Source organism: Ramularia collo-cygni, assembly GCF_900074925.1.
Source record: "Ramularia collo-cygni strain URUG2 genome assembly, contig: RCC_scaffold09, whole genome shotgun sequence".
NCBI classification, from domain to species: Eukaryota; Fungi; Ascomycota; class Dothideomycetes; order Mycosphaerellales; family Mycosphaerellaceae; genus Ramularia; species Ramularia collo-cygni.
Window position 1 is genome coordinate 538,423 of NW_019716263.1, and position 26,954 is coordinate 565,376.

The window sequence follows — 26,954 nt, forward strand, 5'->3', positions numbered from 1 at the left end:
CGTTCACCGTTCATGTTCTCGTGAAATTTTCAAGGTTTGATCTCCGAAGTGTAAAAGAAGCATGTACCCCGCAAGGCGATCTCAGGCTAGGATAGAGCTTCTCTTGCGATGAAATGTGGAGTTGACCAGGTTTATCACACGTCACATGTTTTGGTCGGAACAGAGACGCTATTCTGTTGGTCGCTCGGAATCAAAATATGACATACTTCCAACGTACATCCTGCAGGAGCGGTAAATAGCGGAATAAAAGGCCAACATGGAAGAGTGGATGATGATCTGTTGTGATGATCTTTGTTGGTACTATGCCTGCCGCACGGTATGTTTTCTGCAGCTTGGTGACTCTCAATAACAGCAGGGTGAACTGCCTCCACACTGATGAGTTCGCATCGGGGTGCTGGCAACTGTTCACAGCCCCGTCCTAGGAGTCCCTGGCTCCATGAACATCTAGGGTCCTTCCTGCCGGGATGATTCAGGGCTGTGTTTTGTGAGATTTCAGCCAGCCCTTTGAATGTGCGTCATTGGATGGATACAGCTCGCAACAGTTCTTGGGAACCCGACACGAGTGTACGAGTACCGCGACCATGTGCGTACACCCTGCCAAGCCGTGAAAAGTCCGAGCCACGAGTTACCGCTGCTTTGTCGTTGATGCATTGACAAGCGAGCCTCCGTTCAGGGTAGCTCTTCCCGCGGCAAGGATCGTATGCGAGGCTCATCCATGTTATTACCAGATGTACCAGATGTACGGCATAACCACTGCTTGGTCAGCGTGTTTACAAGTCCCGCTCGAGAGCAGTTGCTACAGGCTCAGCGCCCACGACTGCTTTGCGGCCCAATGCCAAAACCTAGAGCAGCACCAAGATGGCCGAAGTCTGCAAGGCGCTTGCGACCAAATATCTGGACATCCTCGCCATGAGGCCAGATCATCCACCCAGAACGGACTGCCAGAAACAGAGTGATAGCCATCGATGCAGTCGTGGAGAGCAATGCCGTTGTGAGATACTTTTCCCATACCGAGACTCCTCTAGCATGCTGCAGCTGCAATGAGTTTGGTCGGGCCAGCAATGGAACCTGATCCCAGAGTCCTGCACCGATGCTTTTTGCGGTTTCGGTGAATGTCGAAACAGTTTGCCCACCCCAAGGAAGTGATACCTCGTCAACCACCGACTTGGACAGGACGGCATCGGCATCGGTCGCGAGGTTTAGCTTAGCATGCAATTTCTCGGTATATTCTGCAAGCTGTTGGTACTGTTTTCGCATGGTAGAACCGAGCCAATCCTGCGGGACTTGAGGATGAAGCATGAGACCGAGGTAGCCGTACAGCAGGCAGTCAACGGCAGTGGGTCCTTCGGTGTCGAGCAGCCATGTGCGACCATGTAGTATATCCTGCAGAGGTCCAAAGAAATTGTCGGCCAGAGCTTTCAGCTTGAAGATAGAGGCATTCTCAGGCCGCTGCAGCAAGCTCCTCAGAGTGTCCTTCCGCGGCAAGAGTAGGCTTGCGCGCTTCTGTGTCTCCGCCTCAAAGCCAGGCTCCTTGCCGACAGCTTCGAATCCTGCCGGCCTATTGCTCATATCCTCATGCACGTCGTCAACGTCCAGGCTCGAGATTCCCAATTGCTCCGTTCGCAGCCGCGCAGCAGACCGTCTCTGTGGCGGGATGATGTAGTTGGAGTGCCACGGGAGTATCCTTGTGAATGCAGGACGCGTAGCATGACGATAATTCTCGAAACTGACGTAGAGGGAAATGTCCAAGAGAGTCGGTGCGTTCAGCTCGAGGAACGATGTGATAGCGAGCGAGTCGGCTCGTGAGGCGGAGTCTAGTTCTGACGACTCATCGAAGGTGGAATTGCTCGCGAGGTGGCGGACAATATTATTGAAGCCAGAAATTCGTGTCCGTCCATCGACGAGACGCGGGAGATGTTCTTGCTGATCATGTGTTGGGATGATTGTGTATGACCCCTCAGCACGGAGCTGCAGGAGAGCGACGGCGGCGTTGCATTCGGCGTCGATGGACGGCAGTCCAAATGCTGGACCAAGGATGAAGAGCTGCATCGAGGTGGTCTTCGTCGCGTGTTGCGGGAGCTCGCGATTTTGGAAAGCAAGATGGGGCTAGTCTCCGGATGGAAACCTTAATTGCCTATAGGCATGTCCACAGTTTACAACAAACTACCTAGGTATCGATTCCATGTGTCTGAGTAGATGTAGACAGTTACAGGGTAAAGACAACAAATGCAGTATAAATGGTGTACAACATCACTCATTTTGGTTCAATACGAGAGTGGCCCTCCAGCTATTTGGCCTTCTTGCTCCCACCAGTAGCAATGTCGAGGCCCTGTATAATCTCCTGTCCAAAGACATACGACAGATACAACGGAAAGACGATCCAAGCTCCATTAGGGACGATCCACAAGAAGAACAGAGATGCCCAGTCATTGTGTCCAATGTTTGCCCAACCCGAGCAAGCCTCCAAAAGCCCTGAAGAAAGGTCAACAACAGCAACACATGATTCGAGAAGCGACAAAACTTACAGTATAGAACAGTCTTACTGAACGTAAGAAACGTAGTGCTATACCCCAACAGCACAGCATAGATAGCAACCCGTCCAGAAAGAGTCCTACTCTCACTCAACTTCTTAAACCGACCCATTGATTTCTTATCAGGTGCTCCACGCCCTTGAACAGCTTCCGGCTCTCCATAGGCATACACAATGCCAAGATAGACGAGGTACGCAGCAGTCTCCAACACATTGAAATACGTCTGCGCGGCCGTCCACCCGCTATGCGTCTCCCACGCTTGAATTCCATAGACATAATCCACACGTCCGTACAGTTCGTAGGGGCCCCAGAGTGGCTTGTGAAGCCAGCCACCGGGCATGCTATGAGGTCGGAGCAGCACATATCCCATATCCCAGATTACGAGCGGCAGGCTGACAGCAAGCCAGAACAATGCGAGATTGCTGGGCGTATGTGTCCATTCTGATCTCCGCGACACGGTCGTGCGTGGTCGTGGCGGGGATGGCAGTGTTTCTTCCGTGAGAGAGCTGGTGCTCGCGGTGGACGTGCGCGTCACTCGTTTCGTGGGTGATGCTTTGGACGGCGACTCGGTTGGTGCGGGTGGGTCGGGGAATGGTTTGGGGTGGTTCCTGGTAGCGACCATTGTGGCTTTTGTTAACGGTTTGCAAACGCTGACACGTCGGTCTTCCAGCAAGCGCAAAGCTGACGGATGCTGTGATGCAGAACAAGTAGCATGTCCCTCCCCCCAGCCTCCCTCTGATGATCTACGCTTACCCAAAGGCTATTTCACGATGACTTCCAATCACCGAGAGACTGGCGTTTTCACGGATCGTACCACTGCCGAAAAGTGCAAACTTTTCACAATGTGATGAGTGCAGCTCTTCCGCTCTMAAGCCTTTGTGGTATGATAACAGATGAGAGATCGAGGGGCGTATTTGGGATTTTGAAGCGATGTGGAACCTCCCCCGCAACGGATCATTGACTTGGTGAATCAGTCGACCATCTCTCATGAAGTCAGGCCATTCGCTATGGGATTGGAAACTCCCAAAGGACTTCAGCCTCACACGCTGTATATAACTTATCCTCAATAGCAGTAGAAGGCGTCGAGTAAAGAGCTTGACCTCCGGCAAAACGGAGCCAATGAATGACATTCACTCACCTACAAATCAAAAGTGACGTCGCCGTTCCTTCCCCTCACAAACCAGCCCATCTACAATCCAATCCAAAACAATACCCGTAAACATGGAGGAGCTCACCACGTTGCAGTCGTATCTCAAAGGTAAGCCTCCCGTCTCCTCACGACTTGACCCCAAGCAACAACACCCCTAACCCCTTCCAGCATCCAACGCCGACGGCCTCGCCATCCTGGAAGCCACAGCTCCCTGGTGCTCACAATGTAAAGCCATGGCACCATTCATTTCAAAACTACAAACAAAATACCCAGAAGCGCGATTCTACAACTACAACACCGACAGAGCCTTGGACATCTCCCAAGAACTCGGCGCAAATCAAATGCCTACATTCCACATCTTCAAAGACGGCGATCTCAAGGAATCGGTAACGGGTGCCAAAGCCAAGGAATTGGAGACTGCGATTGCGAAGTGTTATGATGGGACTCCTGTTGAAGAGGTTTAGCGAAGGGGTGATCGAACGGTAGCAGCGGCTGAATGTGGACTTTGATGAATCTGATGTCTTTGGCGATTGCGTTTGCTGCCTCTAATAATGAGATATGTGATTATATACAACACAGAACACAAATCGCTTTCGTTAGATTCTTGGTTCTCATTACGCCGTCAAGTGCACGAAGTAGCTTTGGTGGTTAAATCCCAACAAAATGTATGAATAGCCGGCTTATTCTCTCACAGATTCAGGAAACTCCGGACGACGGGAATCAAGCGGTGTAGATATTGGTGTAGAATCAGCAATGCGGATGCTAGGTAGTCGCCCAATCTCGGGCAGTAGAGGCGCTCCATTCCCGGAGCGTGATCGACTCCGCTCGAGATTTGATGCCATTGACTCAATCGTCCGGGATGGACGCTCTTCGATAGGTGATGTATAAGGCGGCGCCTCTTCAAATCCTTCGGCATCATATGAAGGCGGGTCAATATTAGGAATGTTTTGGCCCAGATCCGCGCTCGCCCTACCAGTGTCAACAGAAGGCCGTAATGTTCCTGTATTGGTAGATGCACGACTGCGTCCGCCGTTCGGCGTGTGCGAGGCTGAATTGTTGCGAGAGTGTCCCTGATTGAGTGTGACAATTTCAAAATCACTGCCAGAACGTCCAAACGGCGGCCTCTCGCTAACGTCCACACTCTCACGAGCATCGCCCTCGTCGGAAACGGAGGCAAAGGATCCATTTTGAGAGCGATTGCGGTGGTGAGTGCTGTATGTATCCTGAGTACTCCACGGTCGAAGACTATTACCACCACTTATGCTCGCGGCCGAATCCAGGAGAGGTCTGTCAGATTCGTTCGAATTCGCACGGATGCGGGTTCCGTCGTGCCTTGCAACTCCCAAAGAAGCGTACACCACACTGCTCACTCTCGGTTCCCGCTCGGTAGTTCGTAATTGATGCTCTGCAATCATTGCTGCAGCACCCGCTCTCTCCCGTCCCTCGGCCGCTCGAACTCGCTCTTGACGAATCCTCTCCAGCTCAGCATGGTCACCGCGTAATCGAGCATCTCTTCTACGCCTCGCGCGATCTTCGCGCTCTTCCAGTTCTTGCCTCCTCTGCAATCGTATTTGATATAGGCTTTCCATTTCTTCGTCACGCCTGGTCTCTTCTTCCATTTCAGTTTCAGGTGCCTCGACGACCACATCAATGCCGTCTCTTTCCCCTTCACGAGCAAGCACACGCTCATTCTCACGCACAGAACGAGAGTAGGCAGGTAGCGTCATAACGCTACGCACACTTGTATGCCTCTCCACGCCATCGTCCTGGGTGTTCTGGCCATCGCCCATGCCCTCTGCACCCGAGAAATCTTGCTGGCTGACTCTTACGCTGTGTAAAGTTGGTGCAGTAGATGTCTCCTGTAGCCTGGAGCTATACGTCCCTTTGGAGCGAGAGAATTTTCGGGGACTCCATCCTCGCCATCGCTGCTTAAGTAGTTGTGTAGGGATGTATTTCGGTTCATTGTAGCGTTTTCGAWGAGTTCGCAGGACGAGGTAGCATAGGACGACGATTATGGCGAATATGGCGACTGAAATGACAACCTGCTTGACTGTCAGCTTTCCGCTGCTTATCTTTGGTGACTTGTGATCTGTCGCACAATAACCGCGGCCCAGGAACTGTTGGGAACAGAGCTACTCCTGCCCGAATCCGTACGCCTGGAATGTATGTATCGTGGAAGCAACATGGCAAATCAGCACCTATGCGCTGCTGTGCTGAAAGAGTTGCATGAGTGATTCTCCTCACCCGCTTGCAGTGTTAGGCCGTGCCGTGCGGCTGTGCTGGCAGGGTTGAAGCTCCACTGGCGTCTTGAACGATGGGTGGTAGCTCTGTCCTACGCTGACGCGGCTCTCTATTCCAGAACAGCACTCCGCTAGGCGATGATTGAGAAGATAGCAACCGCAGGATTGACCGCCGTCAGCACTTTGTCGAAACAGAAGATGGGATCGTCGCTGAAACAATGCAGATTGACATGCAGATGSCCCGTTGTATATGAATCAAGGATCACCAAGGACCGGGCGAACAACGTGGCGCAGCTAGGAAAGCAGATCGGCTAAAAGCTAAAAGCAGGGTTTCGGCATGCATACGACGCTGCTACATGTGATTTAGTGCTCACCATAGAACTAACCATCATCAGACGATTGATGTCCAATATCTTTGGCATGTTTCTCTTACCGCGGGACAGCAAGACATTTCGCTTTTGATGCCACGAGGTGAAGAGTCAGAGCAAGACTCTCAGGCGCCTAGCGGCATATTTTCCACGTTTTTTTGTGGCTTGTGGTATTTTTAGGCGTTTGATCGCCCCTGCAGGTTTAACCGCGAAGCCAAGTGGATGAGAGATGTTCGAGGTTGATGATAAGGGCATCTCGTCTTTCTCTTGATATTGCGACCATTTTCAGGCTGAGGTATCGGCACATTCAGATGTTCCGATTCCATCTGATCTAGAAGTTTTTGCGTTCCCATTGGGAGGGAGCATGTCTGGGACAAGACCCGGTGACATTGGAGATTGCCGCCCCACCTGTAAACTTCGATTTCATGGGCCTTGGGAGTAGCATCTCCCAGGCTTTGGACTGACACCATGTAAGATACACGGAATCGCGCCCGGCGCTTCGAGGACCATGAAGGCTGCGCTTCGACTGTTGGRGGGTTGTCATCATCGTCTCTTTCCTGCCCATCGATCCTGGGTTCTTGCTCAGGTCCACCCTTGGCAAGCTAAGCGATCAATGGTGCCCCCACAATCAAGTGAGGTCTGCTGGACACGATGCATGCAGCATGAATGCGTGATGATGGCGTTCGTGGGAGCCTGGCTTGTAGCAGACAAACACTGATGGCGTGTGATAGCGCCGCTCTTCATTTTACCGCCCAGATCTGTCGTGATTGCTCCTCGCACGATAGGCCGGCAGCTCATATAAAAGAAGSATTAGCCGTCGGCTAGCAAATGCGGCCATGCTGTCGCCTCTCTCCAGCAGTTATCATCGCCCGACCGTGCTGTAGCCTGTCGCATCGAAAGGCGAACGCCTGCCGACGTGACGTAAGCAAGCCATCACAGCTGTAACTCGCTTGCCCCAGGCCTCGCTTGAGCTGTTCATGAGCCTCAAATTTCGCGATCCCGAAAGATGGTGGTCGAGTTTGGAGGGATAATATCCGATGCAAGAGGTTGCGAGTAGGTAGTTGCAGTTTTACTAGACTTTGCCCATCACGTTCGGGCAAGCACCTGAACTGGAAGACGCGCTGCCGCGGAACCATCGCGCCTCGGGCCGCTTGCCGGCCGAGGGTGGGTCCTAAGGTGTACCTTAGGTACCTCGACCTGCCATGCGCTTCCTCGTCAGCCTAGGACGACAATCATCAGAGTGCTGTAGGTGGATGTGAGTGGCAGATCTGAAGAAGAACATGCAGTGAATCAGTCAGAGCTGTCACCGCGTTGTAGTCTACGCGTCTGCCCTGTCGCGACAACCAATCAGATCCTGGGCTCCAGGCGCTCAACCAACCTGCAAACGCAGCACTTCCATCATCATCATCAACTTCATTCAACCTTTGAGATTAAACTTGTCTCCGTCACAACAACATCCACTCCTACGTCCGCACCCGCCCAGATACTGCACCTCTCCTTCTACATTGACAATTCCAGACTGGCCGCACATCGGCGCCTCTCAACCGCCTGGTGAGACATGAGCGCCGAAGCTGAACATGTCGCCGTTCTGGTCGGCGAGGGCCAGAACACGACCGCAAATGTGGCACCCGACACCGCCACCGCCTCTCGTCTCGCCACGCTGCCGGAAGAACTGCTGTCCAACATCTCCGTCCGATTGGGCTCCGATGACATCTTCTCGCTGCGTTTGACATGTCGAGACATTGAAGCCAAGGTAAGTGCCGCGTCTAGCAAACAACGATTTCAACAACCTTGGGTCAGCACCTGCTAACGTTCTGCGGACCTTCCACGAGTTCGCGACCGAGTACTTTGATGCAAAAGGCTTCATCTTCACCACACACAGCCTTCAAGTCTTGGGCCACATTGCAAGCCACGCCAAGCTCCGAGAATACCTCACCAAGGTCTACTTCGTGCCAGCCGAGGTTGCTAAGCCCAAAGCCCGCTGTGAGCACGGCCATCCCGTTCGAACTACCGTGCGAGAAGGCGAGGCCGTCGCCTTCTATGTCGCGGATCAGGCCCAGCTTCATGCTTCGGGCATCGACAAGCAAATGATCGTCGAAGCGTTCTCCAAACTGCCCGCTCTCCGCCTCTTGGGGGTTGTTGATCACCTAGGAGGACTGCCCGACGGGGTCGAGTGTAGTGGTATTCGGAGGATCTCTCGCACCACCGGTGCTCGGCCGTCACTCACAGGCATCAGCCAAAATCACGTCCCCCCGGCCAAGTTCAGCCATGCTTGGCTGTCGCATATTTGGACTACCGCATTCAACGCACTTGTCGAGAGCGGTGTTACTACGCTGACACGACTGGAGACCGATCTTGCTGCAGGTCTTTCCCCCGTTACCGATTTGAAGTTCCGAAAGAGCGCACTGCCTCAGATCCAAAATACTCTCGGCAATCTCGAAGAGCTGTCGCTCCAGATTCGCACGCAAAACTTTCGAAACATAAAGCCAGATCAACATGATGATGGCCAGCGTGCTCGTCAGAACCTCAAGACTCTTGCACAAGCAATTCCGAAGGTTACCAAGCTGAAGCTCAACTTTGATCTGCCCCCCGCTCCCCCGTCGCCACTTGCTGGTGCATTTTTCAGAGCCTTTATGGCGAAGATCGATGTCGGAATGCTGACGGACCTCTCCGTTGACACGCTCAGCATATGCGTCAAGGCTCTTGCAAGCATGGTGTGCAAATTGAGGTCGATCCGACTGCTCTCGTTCAACAACGTGGACGTTGTGGACGGAGCATGGACACCGATCCTGAAGGCCCTCGCTCAGCTGCCGAAACTCAGTCACCTGCATCTCATGTATCTTACCGAGGCGAGTAGCAGGGTCTACTTCCTTGAGCAAATTGCTCTTGATGGGGATGAATGGGCCCCTGGCGATCTCTTCGGGCAGGCTGCCGCCGGTCACGAGGACCAGTGGACCGAAGACGGGACTATCGACTCAGATGACGAAATTCCGCTGCTGATACCTGACATGGTGGGCAAGGAGTCCGAGCCGGCACTTGCGCCGTCAGCTGTTGCCGTCCAGGCTCCCTGCACCCAGAATGGAGGCAAGGAGTACAAGGCTCCCGGTTGTCAATCGCATCCTGAACGTGGCTATTATGTATGCCTCCAGGGAGAAGACGACATCAAGCAAGAAATCCCACGACTCATTGAAAAGTACAACACCATTGACGGCGCGAATGATGGCGGTTTCGGCGATATGATCATTAATACTTTCCTCGGCGGTGCACCATTTGCAGTTCCACCCGCTGCCATGGGCATGGCTGCTGGTCCCCCTCCAGGTAACGGTGCCAATGCCAATGCTAACGCGGGCGGAAACCCAACCGGCATCCCGCATGCTAATCCACAAGCAAACGTCAACGTCGGTGGCAACCCTATGGCAAATTTGCAAGCAATGTTCGGTGCCCCAACTCAAGTCGGAGGAAACGCGCAGAATGGCTATGCTACCTTTGCCATTCCAATTCCGGCGGGCAATGCCGCCAACCCTTTTGCCCCATTCSCCAATCTCTTCGGAGGCGCTCCTCCACCAGCTCAGCAAGCTCCGCCCCAACAGCCGGCCCCTCCACCTCAGCAAGCGCCTCCACCCCAACTAGTGCCACAAGCCCAACCCGCTCCTCAACCCAACGTGCAGAACGCTGCGACAAGCCATTCTCATTTACCGAGTTGGATTTCCACGACTGAAGGAGCTTCTGATGATTGGCTACTGGAGGATGAGATTGATTGAGGCTCCGCTCCGGGCCAAGAAGCCGGCATCTCAGTAACCACCTCGATTGATCGAAGAAGATGGCGATACACAGTATCCACGACAGACATGAATTGCCAATGGAGTTTTGATCGGCGAGCGCGCGGTAACACGGCCAACACGGCTGACGATGCAGAGGCCTATCCGACAGGCCAGGCAAGTCAACTAGCTATGGATAGGGATGCTGCAGATGTTTGGCGCGTATGCTTCACCTTGATCTGAGCGTGTTTCAGCCATCCACTGTGGTGCAATCCTATAACAACAATAGCTAGCACGTGAAGAATCCACTACTGATTGAGTAGCGCAAAAACTGTCTCTGTACAGTATCTCGCAGCGTCGGAAAGGCCCTCTACTGACTTGACTAGCATGAGCCTCCTGCATCGTCTTGATGTAAGGCCAAGAAGCGTCTAGCTTCCAAAGACATGTCACCACCGCATAGAGAAGTCGCAACCACCGGACGGCAGACGACCTTGATCCCGGACTGGAGTCTCATGCAAGAGACTGATATACAGCAGCCTCACAAGCACCCCACTGTCCCATGACTTGCATATCGCCAAACGGCATGACTTGGCTGGCAATCATGCCAGCAACGCCCTTCTCGCGATCGCACCACCCTTTTAAAGAACGGTTATTAGCAATGGCGAACTTGCGGTCGTGACCTCGACGACTTACAGAAGAGGTTGGCAATTCCTGCCCACCAAGCGGTGTTGCGGCCTCGTCCCGTCGCACCGGGTTCTTGAGTCTGTTGAACAATGTGTATTAGTGCAACGCTCATTTGACCTTTAGGGACATTTGCTTACGATCATGAAGGATAAACCCCAGCCTTGAGGTGGGTTACCTTCTTGGGGATACTGCAGCAAATGAATTAGTCATGTCTGTGAGAATATGGGAGCGGAACGAGGCTTGCGTAGCATGAGAGACATCGCTGTATCATGCCACGGCCCTGTTGGGTTTGCTACTAACAAGTTCTGGAGCGGGATTTGTCTGATCAGGCTTCGCTGCTCTGATGGAGTGTTAGTTGCAAAGTGTGGCCATTAGGCGGATGGGAAGATTCTTACGGGATGCCAGCTCTGGCAAAGTCAGGATGCTCCTTGATTTGGTTCTCGAACATCTCTTTGACGGTCTCTGGCTTGAGTATCTGTGCGCCGGTCTTTGGGCTCTTTCCGTCATTCAATAAAGCTGCGAGGACTTGGACATATTCTCTGGGCTTTGCGAAACCTCCGGCACCTTTGAGATCTCTTCTTAGTTCGGGATTCACTTCAATCTGGTTTCGAGTTTTGCTTACCGCCGCTGTGGAAAAGGCGCTTCTTTTCGGCATCTGTCTCTGCGATGAGTGGCTCACGGTAGATATGGTCTCTGGTTTCGCTCCCTTGGGAGCCTGGCCAGCGCTGGTTCATGTCTGAATGATGGTCAGCAGTCTCTTGCAAGATCACTTCGATCAAATTACTCACAAGCCAGCTCTTTCTTCATCTCGGGTGTTGGTACCAAGCTGACGTTCTTCAAGCCTAGCGGCTGCATAATGTTCTTCTGGATCCAGTCATTCAAGCTCGTCTTCGTGGCCCTTTCCAAGACAATGCCAGCCCAGTCGATGTTGATACCATATTCCCATTTCTCACCGGGTTGATGGACAAGTGGCATACGAAGAACGTCTCCAATATCGGCGCTGAAGGGTGAGAGGAAGGTTAGCCGACATTTCGCCCAGTCGAGCGAGAGATACATCATAGATTGCAATAGTCTGACACTTACTGGAAAACGTCAAATCCCACAGGACGACCATAGTCCCTCAGCTTCTCGTTGAAGAACTCGTACGCGAATCCAGCGGTGTGCGTAAGGAGCATTCTGAGTGTAATTTCCTTCTTCTTGTCGACTAACGTTCCATCGTCTTGCAGGACCTGAACCTTGGCCAATTCCGGGCACAACTCGTACACTTGCTTGTGGTCATCAAGTTTGAGAATTCCCTGTTCAACAGCTTGCATACAGGCGATCGTCGCCAGGAGTTTGGTGCACGAGGCGATCCAGAAGACTGTATCCATGGTCATCGGCTCGGAGGTGTCAAGACCTTTCTGTGAAAGTGTTGGCTGTGTTGTGGATATATTGAGCAATTTGTATCCCGTCGTCACATACCTTTCCCGAAGCATTGGCAACAATCTCATCTCCATTCTTATCAACAGCAACGAAAACTAGGCCGGGAACACCAGCACTTTTGTCGCCCGTGACGGAATCGAGACTCTTTTGCACGGCATCTTGGGCTCCCTGRTTAACCATCTTGATGTGTTTGTCTGTATGAATGTGGTGGTGAAAGGCGTCCTTCAGTCTGACAAGATATAGGTACAGCTCTGGATGTTTATGAGTTTATGTCGTAAATAGACCTGAGCACACGCCCCGCATTCACTTCCCCGCGCCTACGCGCTTTGGTGTGATTTGAGGGGTCTGGAACTGTAGCTCCACCCTGATGACCACCACCTTTCGGGCTGTGCGAGAAAGGGTCTGCATATGTGCATAGCCCAGCTGCGTTTCCAAGCCACGGTGGAAGTGTCGGACGAGGGGATGATGGCCCCACTCCCAGCTTAGGGCAGCTACTCTCTCGTCCACGGCATCTGACCGAACAATCGGCATGCTATCCGCGGATCAAGATGTCATCAAAGGAGCATCATGCAATCTTTCACGTGTTCGAATCTCTTCATCGGCGCTGGATGTATTGCACGCCTGCAAGCTGAACTTTCGAAGTCAATGGCAGAAGAATAGCCGATATATTCAGGTCTTCGCATAGCCCTTGCGCGTTTGTTCTATTCTCAACGATCACGCAAAGCATTGATCCCAGCGACCACCGCCCATTGCAAAGCTCAAAGAGTCTACGAATCTGGAAAGAGTGCAACGACCCAATCGATCGCCTCCACACTGGGTCAAAGGAAGGACGCGATCGTTGATGATGACACGAACAAGTTCCTCTTTCGATCCCGTGCACTCCATCTTCTCAAAGTACGCTCGAGCGGCAAACGGTACAGTCCAGGTCGCGCTATATCCGTTGGCCTGTGGCGCTTCTGTCAAGGTAGTGTTCGAAAGTGGGACTTCTTCTTCGTACAATCCAACGGCCGAGAAGATAGCAGTCATGTCGTTATCGTGGCTGAAATCGGCGTAGAGCTGACGACGGAGTGGGAATGTGGCAGGGTCATCGTCCAGTGTGTGGTTTGTAGATGTGTGGTCTTCAACGGGCTGGTTGGTCATACGCGCTATGAGTTCATTTGTGAAACCAACTCCTTGGGTCGGGCCTAGAGGATTGCCATTACCGTAGCCATAGTACTTGTTCAACGTCTGGTAGTAGCTGTACTGGTGCCACTCTTCCTCACTGAAGAGCGCACAGAATGGAGAGATGTCTCCACTCCGCGAAGCGACGGTGTTAAAGGGGCACATGTCCATCATGTATACCGTCTCAGTTATGGTCAAATTCGCACCTTGCAGATCGGAGTTCAGCCGTGATTGGATCGGAGGGATGAAGACCTTCGCCCAAGTACTCTGAGCTTTCGAAGCGATAGAGGAGTCTGGACCATCCTCAAATGCAGTACAAAGGCCGTGACTAAGGGTGTTATTAGAGCCATCTGCTTCCGATATYACGACCATGGGATATGGGTAAGCAGAGTCACGACTGACGTTGAACTTGTCATCGACCTTCGCCTTGTGGAAGCCCTGGGTCCAATTCTGGGCCGATTGCACCACGCGTGCTTCTGATGCAGTCCTAATGAATGGTGTAACGTGGCTCGCAAGCTGCTCATAGCGTTCGTAGTACATGGCTCCCGAATTGATCATCTCCTGCTGTCCAAAAAGTGTGAGCTGATCAGTTCCTAGAGAGTACTGGTAGTCTGCAAGAAAGGCATATTTGTCTGGGTATGCTTTTGCATTGGCGTGGACTTTTTGGATAGTTGCATTGTAGACTTTCGTCTTTGTTGCAGTTGGATCACGGGCACCGTGCCGTGACAGAATCTGTGCGAATGTGATGCTGCAAGATGGTGGCACATCGCTAGAAATGGCGGAGTCTACGCTGTAGAATGGGCTATATTGACCCCTGATGACACGTAAAGCATTAGTCAAATTCCACGATTGTGGGCTCAAGCCACGCATACCAAAAATGCGAGATCTCAGGCTGACATTGGTAGCCATGCTGTACGGAGTCACAGGAAGAGCCAGGCGTATTGAGAATGGATATATTGGCCAAGGAGCTGTTGCTGGGTGTTAGCAGATGAAGCGATATTGCGACTGAAGAATGACTCTACCCAGAGACCAAGAAAGCGGCAATGGCAGTCAATGAAAGCACCATGACGGCAATGTGCACACTTCGTCTGCGAAGTAGTCGCTCTCGAGTTGGAGCGAGTGAGCCGTGGAGGCGCTCATACCCACCCTTATACCTCCGCCGCGAGGCGGGCAATGAATAGTGGACTTCCATCGCAACCTTGCTCAAGCAGCGGTATACTCCGATGGCGTGGGACTCGCAGTGTTGGGTCGACCACTTCGAGTCCACTGGCCACTAGGCCGAAAATAAGATGTTACAGTCATCATTGGGAGAAGTGTGAAGACGCGGTACGAAGGAGGTTGTGTAACAGCCTGAGGATGGTAGAACGTCGGCTAAAACTCCCTTCGGCTTCTCGGCCAATGAGATCCGACACGTGTTGTTCTTTCCACGCTTCTTCTCCACGCACWTCCTCCACGTGCAAGCCAGACAACATCCATGACAGAAAAGACACCAAACAAAGAAGAAGCAAAAGCAAGTGACGAAAGTGGATTGTGTGTGTCTCTGTCTGTCTATCTAAAAGCCCCGTATAACCTATACCCGGTACAACAGGTTTTGGAAGGTACCGGTGCCCGGTGCAACCGTGCCCTGAAGTCACCGGTTTTCCGAAGCACCCTGCTCTCTATGACTGATGACTGGTCGCGAGATGCACCGTTGAGATGCACCGTTGGGGCGCCAGGCGATCTTGAGCAGGCAATGACACGTGGGATGCAACCTGACATTGCTCATGAATGTCGTCGCCCGTTGACATTCTCCTTGGCTTCGCGGATCTGCTCCTAACCCTGATGAGCGCTGGCTATGGCTTCGAAAATCCTCTTCAACGCTCCCTTGTTGAAGTCTATCAGAACCGAATCGTGGTTGGTACCAGGGTATTCAGTACTGTCCGTCTCAATCACCTCCCCAACTCCATCCTGCTTCCAGCACTTTTCAAAATACTCCTTCCCACCCTTCCCAATCAAAGCATCTGATTCTGCAAAGTGCAGAGATACCTTCAGCTTCGGCCCACCATCATTCCGACCTTCCTTCTTCTCTTGATCGCGCAATACCTCCACATAGCGCTCATAGTTCTCACACGCACCCATCAAGCCCTCGCCATCACTCTTCAGACACAGACGTGCCTCCTCAGTCCCACCGGCCATTGACTCCGCAAACATATACTTGGTCTGAAGCTTCTCAATTTGCTTCCCCGTTTCTTCATCGCCGTACTTGTCCTGCATATCCGTATTGATAGTCGGCGACCCAGTCTGAAAGACATTCGCAATCGTGCTGAAGATGCCTCCCGACAATGAAGCTGCAGGAACGATCTTTGTGTTGATGAATGTCGCGATATCGCTCCATGGCGATATGAATCCGGAGGGTAGCTTCGAGAGTGCAGTCGTCAAAGCCACCTGAGAATGCTCGCTGTGGACCCATGGGGCTGACAGCTTTTCAGTGACTATCTCCAAGCTGTAGGGGAAATTTCACCTACCCATGAACGCAACATAAGGAGCAATTGGACTCAAAATGTTGCGGTGGTGAAGCATGGTGTTGAGTGTATATATTGTGCCCGCGCTATGAGTGCACAAAGCTACATGCTTCACTTCCAGCCTCTGCAAAAGCACAGGCACGGTTTCAAGCCATACTTGAACACGTTGCTCCAGAGCTACTGGTGTTGATCCACCGAAACCAGGGCTAGACATGCATTCATCAGCTTGCAGTTCATAGCTCGACGATACGGTGGCCTACCGATCGACGTAGATGACTCGAACGCCKGTGGACTGAGCCAACTTATCGAAAGTCAAGGCCGTATAGCGACTTCCAAACATAGCTCCCAGGAACAATACGACGGGCAATTGATGTTCTTCGAAATTACTCGTGGTGGCGTATGTTAGACGCAAAATTCCATGTGAACCTGTTTGTGGTAGCTGGAGACTCTGGTGGAGATGTCGTTGAGCAAGCCTGTGTGTTGCTTCATCGTAGGCGTTGTTCAGAGGAGCGCCCGATGAGACTTTTTTTGAGAACACCATGATAGAGTTGAAAGCGGCTGGTGAATGTGAATGCAGGATTCAGTTCTACGCTTTTCCTGCAAGGGATTGACGAAGGATGGGATAAGCAATCTCACTAAGCTCCGAGGATGGTCCAATCCTCCGAGCTGCGGGAGAAGCATTCGATCGCCGTCTGCTTTACTTTTTGCACAATCACAAACTCTCTAGTGACAGGTGCGACTCGCCTCTTGTCAAGGAACATATACCTCAGACAGTCTTAACAAGAGATCAGCTTTAGCCGATGACAGATGGTACGCCTCTGTATGAATGATAGATTTGATCATTATCAAACTATGAATGAGTCGAAAGGGATATCGTTCTGACTTGGTATCATGCGAAAGCCGTCTAGGCAAAGCAATGTAAAGGTACAAGAAGCCCGCTCAAATCACATCATCAACTTCTCAAGCTCATCATCGTCGTCGTTAGTCCAAGGTCCCTTCTCCTCCTCTGTAGCATTGAGCATTCCTTCTGCTCTTCGAATAGTCTGAACGTCGAGATCAGTCACCCATGCCCGCTCACTCTCAGCGTTTGATAGCGGTAGCCGGACTTCGTGCTCAACGTTCATCATCATGTCGTCTTTCAGGAGGCGGCGTTGTCCGTCGAACACGCAGAGCACCCGCTTCTTCATCTTCATCATAGTTGGAGCTGCACCCCATGACAGAGGGTAGTTCTTCCTCCGCTTGGAGCCTTTACTGTTCATGGGGCCAGAGAGAGCGACACCATCCTTGGACAAAGTCATGCCTTTTCGAGAGGGCTTRCAGATTGCGCCGCTGGCAGAGATGTGGGTACCATTGCCCGCTCTGATTGCAGCGTCGCCACTACGAGCTTTGAGAGAGCCTCTACCCGACCTGGTCGACCGCCTTCCGTAGGTAYCGTCATTGGCATCGTCTTGGTCGATCTCGTCTTCGAGATCCTCATCCTCGTCTTCAAAAGTTTCTGGCGCAATATGGTCAAGACTTGTGGGAAGGTTGTGTCTCTCCAATGACCGCTGGACATCTTCGTCTGCCGCGACAGAAGATAGTAGCTTCTCGTTAATGGCATCACTGGGATCGGCTCGCTGAACAACACGAAGCACACAGTCATCAAGATGCTCGTAAAAGTCCTGTGCGTTCGCAAAAGCGTTCCCACAAGTAGAGCACATGCCAGAGACTTCGCGAGCCAGCTCGGGCATCTTCTTTCCGTGTCCTGTTGGACTTCTCCTCCGTGCGTTGGGTGGAGTCTGCTCAACACCGTGGACTGATGTAAGATGTCGCTTGAAGACATCCGCCCGGTTGAAGCTCTTCTCGGCCGAGCTACCGCTGCCAGGACAGAATCCACATACCATCGTACCCTTGTAGTGTGTCAGGGTGTGGCGATTCTTGTCGTACTTCCTAGCGAAGCCTTTGATGTGGTATTCACAAGACACGACCGAACACTTCTCTGGTCGTTCGTTCTGATGCGTAAGCTTGTGAGCTTTGAGATCTTTGACATAACGGCCACAGGTCGGAATCGGACACATGCCCTTGTTAGAATCTTCGGAAGACGCGGAGTGGTGGCTATGCTTAGAATGGACGGATGACACGGATTGGCGTCGCGAAGCAGTGTGTTGTGGGTACAGCTGCCATGACTGTTGTTGGATGTATGGGGAAGCCGAACGATGATGATCTGCAGCCACTGATTGGGGACTGTGCATTGGTGTCCTTGATGGGTCTGGAGATGCAGCTATTGGATAGACATTGTGCTGTGAGGCATGCACGGCTTGCAAATCTTGGAATTGAGTACCAAGATACGAGGGTGAATACGGCTGAATGAGTGACGGATCTGAATCATCAGCACATTTTCTTTCTGGCACAACGTTGGCGACTTACCAACACAACCCTTCTCCGGCACTAAGCTGTGTTCCATGTTGAAATTGTTGCCTTGGAAGAGACCATCGTGCCGCACAATGCTTGGAAATGGTTGTTGGTGCCAGTCGCCCTGTTGAGGTGGCATGGATGGTGAGCCCATTGCGGAAGAGAGCGTACTTTGTACCGATGCGCCGGAGTCCGAGATTGAAGGGATGTGATGATTGCTGTGGTGATCAAACGAGTGCGATGTGGAGCTCGCCGGGGAGTAGTTTGAGCTGGATGCGGGTGCTTTGGTTTGATTGTWGCCCGCGAAGTCGAACTGTTGTGAATGTTGCAGGAAGCTCTGGTGCTGATGGTATGCATCGTACGATGGAGCAGCGAGATATGCTTGATCTTGATAGGCGCAGACGGGAATGTAAGTCTGTTCCTGCGCCCAACTCTCTGGGTATCCGTAGAGCGTGAAGTCTCCACCTGACGCCATGATATGCGGTTACAGTTGATCAACTAGAGTGTCTTCTTCCAGCGATTGATGGTGAGAAGCAGCTTCTTGCTGGTCAGTATTGTTTCATCTGCATGTCCATTGATGGATACACACTGTTGGTTGCGCTGCTATACCATGCGACTCAAAGAGCTGTATCGCGAGCAGTTCATCGAACTTCAATGCCGTTGATAGTCGCTGAGAATGGATCTGCGGTACCTGGAAGTCAAGTGGTAGATGTTGCCAGCCTTGTTTGTTCTCCAGGAGAGACAGGCGAGTCGGCGTAAGGGTGATTGTTGGGACACGGCGGGCGTGTCGAGCTGGAATTAGACGTACGGTACATTTGGAGGCTGCGGCAGGATGGCACCTATGTATACATAGGAATCACCCATCTGCGATGCACGGCACGAGCCACGCGTGCAGTGACCCCGGCTAGTCTGCGGACGTGCGTGAAGGATTGCCTTGTCCCGCACGGGCTGCCCGGGGCCAACAGCAACAAGCCACCCTCCATTTCCATCCCAAACTCACGCCAGGCTGCTTTGAGCGAGCGTGTCGGGCGGGGGCTTCACGTAGCGGGTGATGTGTAACCCATAGTCCGTTTCGCCCTGCCCACCTCTACGATAGCTAGGTCAGGGCCGTGATCGAGTATGCTTTGGCGTGGAGCGGTCTATCGCCAGGCTGTGCAAGTCCCTCTGGCCAATCGCAGACACGCGCAGAGACCTGCAACCAATGAGCATCCGGTCCATCTCGCCAGCCTGCGAAGCCTCACCGCAGTCAATCTATAAGAGTACAAGTGCATTCCGGTGAAGAGCTCTGCCACCTCCATACCATCTGCTACATACCGCTCCCCTCAGTCATGCCACGGCACTCATGCAACATGCAACATGCAATATCGCTTTGGTGCATACCGCGTTGACGTCGAGCTGGTTTTGCGGACGTACCCCCAGCCGCCCTAGCAGGACCGGTGAAGCGGCAATCACTGGAAGCACCTATCAGTGCCCGAGATCCGCTCAACGGTCGGCCAGAAGGCCGTCATTTTGCAAGCATCTGATGATCCTGCCGGATCCCAATTCCAAATTCGCACGGCGGACAAGGCCTGCTCCACATCACGGTAAGCAAGCGTATGYTTGGGAACCATCATTATTCTCCATATGACAGGTGATGCGCGGGTCCGAACAATGACGGCTTACCTTGCTCGCTCGGTAAGCCCCCTGCGCTGCGCGGAGACATATGATCTGCATGAGATGAGGCTCTCATCACGCTAAAAGGCTTTGAGTTTCCGCGAACGGTATTGAACCTGACCGAAGTAGGAACTGATAGTACCTCTGAAATTCTGAAAGAAGCTGGTCGTGAACTCTGCGCTTGCCCTCACCACGCAGACGGAAGGAATCGACCTACGCACATGTCTCTGTCGATCTCGGTACCGTTGCGATCACGTTTCTTGCTAGCGTGCGCTCCAGAGCAAGATTTCGGGCCCGTTCGGTTGGCCTGCCGAAACATCCAACRCCAACGCCGGCGACGAAAGCGCGGCACGGACGACCTGCCAATATGGACTTCACGTACTGTACGGGGATACTTCTGCCAGGGATAGATCATTACCACCTAGACCCTATGGCCTTAGTAATCGAGAGCACATCTTGTCCTTGGAAAGTGGGGTTGAACTTTGAAGAGGGAGTATTGCAGGGGCATGCATCTCTGTGCTTTTTTTGCTTCGGCATGGCCGAAGCGGCTGTGTACGGCGTGCGCCTCAACCAAGCCATCGGGCCCCACGAAGGCTTACTAACAAGGTCACACTCACATCTCCAGCGAAGGAACAGGCTTTGTTCGTTTCATCATTCGTGATCATTGTCGTTCTCCAACTTGTCGTTTCAATGGACTCCTGCCAATGACACTGATTTGGAGCAGACTCTCTTGGAACCGCAGAACGCATGACCGAAGGATGCCGGGGCACTTGGCGCGAACCCTAAAAACAGCGACATCTCGATATGGACCCACCTCTGGATCAGGGCAGACTTAGGGTTAACTTTTAGGTCGTACACTAGCTGCTATCGCAGCGAGCGGCATCCCTCGTCACTTTGATCTTGACATGTGCCCTACCAAAGCACCCTGCAGGATCATGATCAGCTATTGGGCCAAAATCCAACATGTCGCCTGTGAGCGAAATGAACAAGATTGCGAACCACCAATCCCAAGGCACACCGTCTGCATGATACAATTCAAGGGAGAAGWCAGCATGACCAATGATTAGATGAATGTATCTTCCCGACTGGGCTTCTTACACGTGGCACCCATCTCCCGGCAAGGATCACCATGCAACCAGAATCATCCTTCACATGCAGCCAAGGCTTGCTCGCTTGCGAATCAGAGCACACAGCGACCATTGAACTACCTGGTGACCCAGCTGTTCATTACCGCGACCCCGTAAGACGGCACATCTTTCTTTCCGCACCAGCACCGCACGCAGATGCTCGGAGCATTTCAGGATACTTGGCTAGGTTCCACACGGAATGCATCGCGCTATGCATTCCATGTGGCACCTTGTCGGCCAATCTATTTCAGCCCCGCAAGGATCGTGTTAGGCATCATGGCGCGATTGACGCAGTTACTTCTTTCGAACTGGTGTCTCTAGCTTGTCGACTATCACTTGAAATGTTGATGGCTTTTGGACCTCGCATCAAGGCGATGCTCGGGGAGTTCAGGGGCCATCCCCGGTCACTGCAGCTGCCACTTTGTGAAAGGAAGGCAATGTTGTGACCGAGCACAGCGGATCCGATTGACAACACATCGATGGAGGCCCTAACGCCTCAATCTTTCGCCGCCGGATTGATGTGCACCTCCATCGCCAGCCAGATTAGTGGAAAGGCAAAATCATTCAATGCGCGACACTAAATGGTCGGTCCAACAAGCCACAGGGCATACTTTTCCGTCTCGGTGGCTAGAAATGGAAGTTGTTTTCCACAGCCATGGATGAGGAACCAAGCACGACATATCATCACAGCCTTTCCCCCGTCTTCTATGCATAAGGCTGCATGATACCGTGAAGACCAGTCTGATCAGCCTGTGATGAAGACACTTTTGTTCACTCAACCGCGAAACCTGCGACGATGGTCAACAGGTGGCATGATCGAGGGTCTCATAGCTGGTACTTGGTCCTGCGGCACTCTGAGGGAGCGTACCCCGACGATCCGGAAGTACGTCGGGATTCTCAACACCGATCCACAAYGCAAGATACAATATCGATGTTCATAGATCCTGTTGCCGATCCCCGAAAGCTCTTCAACCCGCTTGGCTGTTTCAGCACACATGCTCGCCCACTGGTATGACCTTCAAATAGAACGATGAGACGTACCTTGGACGACGCAACTTCAGACGATCTTCTCTGCGCCAAACACGCGCTATCCACGTGGTGAGGAGACACAGAGCAGAAGATCGGTTGTGGTCCCAGTTAAGTGGTAGTACTGTTTCTAAAAGCGAGCGCCAAAAAGATCCACGACCAAGCTTCTGCAATAAGATTCGAGGAGCAGGAACAAGCTAGATCCATCGTTTCAATATAGCGCACCCAATCGATAAGCATCTCCTCTTTTCCGGGGACCCTCTTGGTGGTCATGTGCGTTCAAGTCGTGGCAAACGGTCTCCGTCCACGCCGTTTCATCAAGCTCCAAGCATCTAAACCCAAGCATTTCGATTCTGAGCCCTACTACACTGATGATTCAGGAAAACAGACTGGGCAAGATCGATGTCGGCTCCAAACTCGAGCAAGAGATCAACTCTCTCTCTCTCTCTTCATGATGGACCATCGCCGTCGATTGGATCCCTTTTCCACAAGTGAATACGCTGAAATAATCAGCACTGTTACTAGACATCGTCGTTGGGTCGGAATAGCTTTGCAACTCAGGGCTGCAGGTCTACATCGCGGCACTGGATCCACTAGAGCGATAGACTGAACAGTGAGTTCAATCCTCTCGAGAGGTGGAAAACTTGATGCATCCGGAGATCGTGGGTGGGCTTACACGATTTAACTCTCTTTAGATGCATTGAAGGCCTTCATATTTGGGGCGTCGTTACCCTTGGCTTTGATGCTCTTAAACCAGCGAAGAGAACTAACTGGAGTTCTGTTGCGAACACTCCTGTAGCTCCAGCACCCTTTCCCGCTCCCGTCTCTGCTCCCCGAGTAGCTCCAAGCGATCGATGAACATCTGAGGCAGCTGACTATCATCATCGAGTATAAGCCTACTCGACTCCAAGAACCGTGCACGAAAAATATTCCACAGACTCTGATCTGCTTGCACGTCGCTCCCAGGACGTGGCCAAAACGGATCATTCCTCATGTACGTGGAAGCAGCTCGTCCAATACCGGCCTCGTCCTGTGTCAGCGATTTCACACAATCGAAGTCCAGTACCCATAGTGCATGTCGTCCGAGAACCTCGGAGTGGAAGTCTCCTGACCCGTCGTTCGTGCGGCCAGGTGCGATGACAATTTCGATGTCATTTGCATCGGTCTTTGAATGCCAGTAGATGACGGCGAGGGTCTCAGCTATGGCTCGAGCGTAATCTTCGACCGCAAGTCCAATCGATTCCATCTGGTCGACACAGAGTGGCTTATTCCGCAGAGTAAAAAACCTGCTTGGTGCAGAATTGTGGGTTCGTCGTCCAAGATATGGACGAACCAGACAATCTTCATCTTGTCTGTTCTTCTTCACGGCTTCTTTGGCTTTCTCCAGACAGAACATGTCGATGAGATTTTCGCGAGCTTCCTGCTGTAGCGGAAGGATACGTTCCGTAAGAAGCGAGGTGCAGTGCTCGTATCCAAATGGGAATCTCGAAGCACGGCTGCTCCACCATGCCGAGTCGTCCGCGGTGACCAGTGCGTAATGGTGAGGAATGAGAACCTGTGTCGCTAGGCCCAGAGTCTTCTGGGCATGCTGTAGACTGCACTCAATCTTCATGTGCATGGCCGAGTCGTTTGCGACGGATCGTTCGGGACCTCCGTCTTCACGCTTGATGGCAATTGACGGTCCATCGCGATCCGATGCCCATACGCTGCCGCAAAAGCCTTTTCCAATCTGTCTGAACGGCGTTGAGTTCATTTTCGTGACTGTATGTTGTTCATGAGGGGAATTGTGAGGAAGCTGGACAAGTCGCAAATGTTGTCAGATGTAATTGTGCTTTGTAATGTGAGTCGCATGACTTACTTTGAGAAGTATGTAGTTCTTTGGGCCGGTTATAAGTAGTGGAAGCTAACTTAGTAAATCTGCCAAGACCTGGCTGGTGAAACTGAAGGTTACCATCCTCTATGCAGCGATCAAAGACGTCGAAATTCTTGCAACAAGTGCAGCGAGGTCAAGAGGACACCATTTAGTAGGAAAGTTGACTCTCCGTGAGACGGCCCATTTCGATCATTACAGCTCCCCGTTCGCGAGTGTGGTCGTCGATGCACCATCAGGAGAGCCGGCAATCTTCACTTTCACCATCCCTCGATCTTGGAATGGGGACTTGTTGAAAATTCTCAATTAATKATACGAGCGTATAGATGACTCTTGTAGCCATCAACCCAAAGCTCGTTCTCATGCCCTTTACCCATGGTCATTATTACAATGTATACAAGCCCAGAACATCAAATCTTGACCATGAGCTTCCCACCAGTCTTCCACATCCGTATCGCACCAAAGATACAGCCGGCAGCAATAGGCATAACTCCCCCATAGATCCAAATTGCATTCCAGTCATCTTCTCCGAGAACCGCGCCACCACCCGGTCCACCCGCAAGAACTCCGAAGCCGAAAAACGCGAAGCCCATGCCGATGCGCGTTCCGATTTTGCTCTTGTCCTTAGTCAGAGCCACAAACAGCACAGGAGGCAGTGCAATGAAGATCCCGCTGAAGAACCCGAAAAGGAGGACGATAACAATGAGACCACCGGCATTCTTGACCGCGAGGGCGCAGAGAATTACTATTCCGACGCAAATGGATCCTGATTGAGGTTAGAAGGCGCGATAGGTGATGAGAGAGTCGACATACCTGGTGTTATAACGTTGAGGGGCCCGATCTTGTCGCTCAGAATATTCGGCAAGGTTCTACCGAAGACGGAGCCAGCGTTCAGGATGGCGACGAGGTAGAATGATAGACTCGTGCTAGTGTATCCCTGAGATTTACCAAAGAAGGACAGATCTAAAACGTGGTCAGTAATCAAAAGCAACCCGGCTAGTCGAATTCATGGGATAAGGCGTACAGAAGATCCCGACGTATAGACCGATGAACCCGATGACACAGCCAAGAGTGAACACCGCCTGTGCCTGTTAGCGAGAACAAATTGAGGTGCGTGATCAGAGGGCTTACAAAAGGTACATCCGTGAATGCAGACCAGTCAATAATGCTCCGAACCTTGCCCGGCTTGACTCGCATCTTCATCAAGCAGATGGGCAAGAGCAAGGTCACAAGTGCCGTGAAGCCCAGTATCCTGACACTCCAGCCAAATCCAACCTGCATCGATGTCAGTGCTCCACTTACATAGCTGCCAATTCCGGAAGGAGGAAATCTACCTGGTCGATCAAGCGATAGAACATGATGGGATAGATGATGCCACCCATTGAACTGCCACTAGCACCKATACCAATCGCGAGTCCAATCCGGGTCGTGAAGTAAGTGGGCAGGATGGCGACAGAGGGAACGTAAAGGCATCCACCTCCAATCCCGATAAGGAATCCCTGCGCAAGGATACAATGCCAGAACTCGGTGCACAAAGAAAGCATCATATGTCCGAAGACCATCAAGAAGGTGCCTGTCACTAGTAGCAGTCTGAGATGACCGCGATCGTAGATGGGCCCCACGAAGGCGCCGACCACGAGCACCGAAACTGCCTGGAGAGCACCAATCCATGAGATGTTTGATGAAGACTCCGTGAACAACGCGCCGCTTTCATAGTAAGTTTGGTAGACACTGAGGAGCGTTAGCGATGTCTTGTGGGGAGTGAAGATGGTGGCTTGTATTGCCACTCACCCAAATGTGTTCAAAATGCCCCATGTGTTGAAGAACAAGAAGAATGAACAGAGCACTTGGATCCATGCTTGCGTACCGCCATTCTACCCGACCGTCAGCTTTGGATTACAGGCCGCTCGACTTCATCCCTCACCGGCGGAGGGCCAACAGTAGAGGCCCTTGATTGCGACTGTTCTAGCACATTATTGTCGCGAGKCTGTGCTTCCGTGGCACCTTGTCCATCCTCTTCGTCTTTGTTGGGTGCGATGGAGTCCGGAGATTTCTCCGACGCCGCGTCGGGGTGATGTTGCTCGCTCGCGTGATCGTGTTGCGACACCATGCTTGCCCGGTTGGAGAGAGACAGCCAAGGATCAAGGGCCGAGAACCGGGTGCCGTTTAACTGGTTAATAATTATCAACCGATATCTTTGTTCCACTAGGCTGGGTCCGATTTTCTGCTGCTGAACTCCACTTTCTGATCGGAAGCAACTGGTCGATGAGGATGTTGAAGTGATTTGCAAGAACTAAATGCGCAAACTAAGGTAGGCGCAAAAGGCCTTACTGTCGTCATGACATAGAGTTTGTGCGACGGTTGAAGCTCGCGCTCGCGCTTCGGCCTCGGACTTTAGAAGCCGCTTCGTCCGTCTACGGACTTGCTCCGCATATGCATCTGCGTCTTCCATGCACAACTTCATCACTACATTTACCTACCCCATCATCAGTGCACTCAGGAACGGCCTGCTCTACCTGCCCTGAAGCAAACGCGGCTTTGACAAGCAATCGCGCCATTCCACGAGGACTGTGATTCACCAACAATAAGATTTGGCAGCTTGGCCAATGAAACGATCTCCTCGAAAGACGATATGCCTATTTCTGGTCTGTCCTGGTATAGGGACGACTGTGCTTTCATCGAGGTTGTGTTCGGCTTCGGTCGAGGATCAAAGACATGTTCACCGCAACATGAGCGTGCCAGTGCCATAGGCGATGCTTACTATGCGGCGCAAAAGCCGTCGACAAGATCATTTTCATTGGCGGTCGCTGGACAATGCCTGTCAGAATGGTTGATACAAGATACCCTGAAGCTACTTTACCCCTGCTTATCTTGTCATCATCATTCTCCTCAAGCACCTAGTCTAGACCACGCATCCCTGCCACCCAAATCGCCATTCACATCTCTTCGGAACATCGCGACTTCACGAAGCCCGGTCCCACCTCGCGTCGCTCGTAGAATGGTACCGACGCCGAGCAACATTTCCAGAATCTGAGGGATGTGTACACGCTCTTCCGCTGAAGCGTAACATCT

At 52.2% G+C, this 26,954-nt stretch overlaps 11 protein-coding genes; 2 read left to right on the top strand and 9 right to left on the bottom strand.

Annotated features, from left to right (window-relative positions):
- Positions 1-804: 804 nt before the first annotated feature.
- RCC_06291 (uncharacterized protein) lies at positions 805-2,049 on the bottom strand (the record flags this gene model as incomplete). The annotated part of the gene is made up of 1 exon (XM_023771552.1): positions 805-2,049. One exon carries the CDS (start codon positions 2,047-2,049, stop codon positions 805-807), a length of 1,245 nt encoding a protein of 414 aa, XP_023627320.1.
- A 238-nt stretch (positions 2,050-2,287) lies between these two features.
- RCC_06292 (uncharacterized protein) lies at positions 2,288-3,153 on the bottom strand (the record flags this gene model as incomplete). XM_023771553.1 has 2 exons in its annotated part: positions 2,288-2,472; positions 2,526-3,153. 2 exons carry the CDS (start codon positions 3,151-3,153, stop codon positions 2,288-2,290), a joined length of 813 nt encoding a protein of 270 aa, XP_023627321.1.
- A 599-nt stretch (positions 3,154-3,752) lies between these two features.
- Positions 3,753-4,145, top strand: RCC_06293 (related to thioredoxin Trx1; the record flags this gene model as incomplete). XM_023771554.1 has 2 exons in its annotated part: positions 3,753-3,789; positions 3,850-4,145. 2 exons carry the CDS (start codon positions 3,753-3,755, stop codon positions 4,143-4,145), a joined length of 333 nt encoding a protein of 110 aa, XP_023627322.1.
- A 216-nt stretch (positions 4,146-4,361) lies between these two features.
- On the bottom strand, positions 4,362-5,866 carry RCC_06294 (uncharacterized protein; the record flags this gene model as incomplete). XM_023771555.1 has 2 exons in its annotated part: positions 4,362-5,723; positions 5,780-5,866. The coding sequence occupies 2 exons, from the start codon at positions 5,864-5,866 to the stop codon at positions 4,362-4,364; spliced, it is 1,449 nt and encodes a 482-aa protein (XP_023627323.1).
- Positions 5,867-7,847: 1,981 nt separating this feature from the next.
- RCC_06295 (uncharacterized protein) lies at positions 7,848-10,050 on the top strand (the record flags this gene model as incomplete). XM_023771556.1 has 2 exons in its annotated part: positions 7,848-8,042; positions 8,122-10,050. The coding sequence occupies 2 exons, from the start codon at positions 7,848-7,850 to the stop codon at positions 10,048-10,050; spliced, it is 2,124 nt and encodes a 707-aa protein (XP_023627324.1).
- A 507-nt stretch (positions 10,051-10,557) lies between these two features.
- Positions 10,558-12,333, bottom strand: RCC_06296 (probable related beta-lactamase; the record flags this gene model as incomplete). XM_023771557.1 has 9 exons in its annotated part: positions 10,558-10,682; positions 10,741-10,810; positions 10,869-10,919; positions 11,032-11,071; positions 11,127-11,295; positions 11,354-11,467; positions 11,520-11,731; positions 11,815-12,131; positions 12,193-12,333. The coding sequence occupies 9 exons, from the start codon at positions 12,331-12,333 to the stop codon at positions 10,558-10,560; spliced, it is 1,239 nt and encodes a 412-aa protein (XP_023627325.1).
- A 534-nt stretch (positions 12,334-12,867) lies between these two features.
- RCC_06297 (related to 3-phytase A precursor) lies at positions 12,868-14,506 on the bottom strand (the record flags this gene model as incomplete). XM_023771558.1 has 3 exons in its annotated part: positions 12,868-14,128; positions 14,187-14,282; positions 14,337-14,506. 3 exons carry the CDS (start codon positions 14,504-14,506, stop codon positions 12,868-12,870), a joined length of 1,527 nt encoding a protein of 508 aa, XP_023627326.1.
- Positions 14,507-15,126: 620 nt separating this feature from the next.
- Positions 15,127-16,155, bottom strand: RCC_06298 (uncharacterized protein; the record flags this gene model as incomplete). XM_023771559.1 has 3 exons in its annotated part: positions 15,127-15,767; positions 15,819-16,021; positions 16,076-16,155. 3 exons carry the CDS (start codon positions 16,153-16,155, stop codon positions 15,127-15,129), a joined length of 924 nt encoding a protein of 307 aa, XP_023627327.1.
- Positions 16,156-16,759: 604 nt separating this feature from the next.
- On the bottom strand, positions 16,760-18,681 carry RCC_06299 (uncharacterized protein; the record flags this gene model as incomplete). XM_023771560.1 has 2 exons in its annotated part: positions 16,760-18,174; positions 18,222-18,681. The coding sequence occupies 2 exons, from the start codon at positions 18,679-18,681 to the stop codon at positions 16,760-16,762; spliced, it is 1,875 nt and encodes a 624-aa protein (XP_023627328.1).
- Positions 18,682-22,778: 4,097 nt separating this feature from the next.
- On the bottom strand, positions 22,779-23,765 carry RCC_06300 (uncharacterized protein; the record flags this gene model as incomplete). Its single annotated transcript, XM_023771561.1, has 1 exon — positions 22,779-23,765. One exon carries the CDS (start codon positions 23,763-23,765, stop codon positions 22,779-22,781), a length of 987 nt encoding a protein of 328 aa, XP_023627329.1.
- Positions 23,766-24,292: 527 nt separating this feature from the next.
- On the bottom strand, positions 24,293-25,992 carry RCC_06301 (related to monocarboxylate transporter; the record flags this gene model as incomplete). XM_023771562.1 has 7 exons in its annotated part: positions 24,293-24,648; positions 24,696-24,845; positions 24,907-24,964; positions 25,014-25,157; positions 25,217-25,613; positions 25,674-25,756; positions 25,807-25,992. 7 exons carry the CDS (start codon positions 25,990-25,992, stop codon positions 24,293-24,295), a joined length of 1,374 nt encoding a protein of 457 aa, XP_023627330.1.
- Positions 25,993-26,954: the final 962 nt, after the last annotated feature.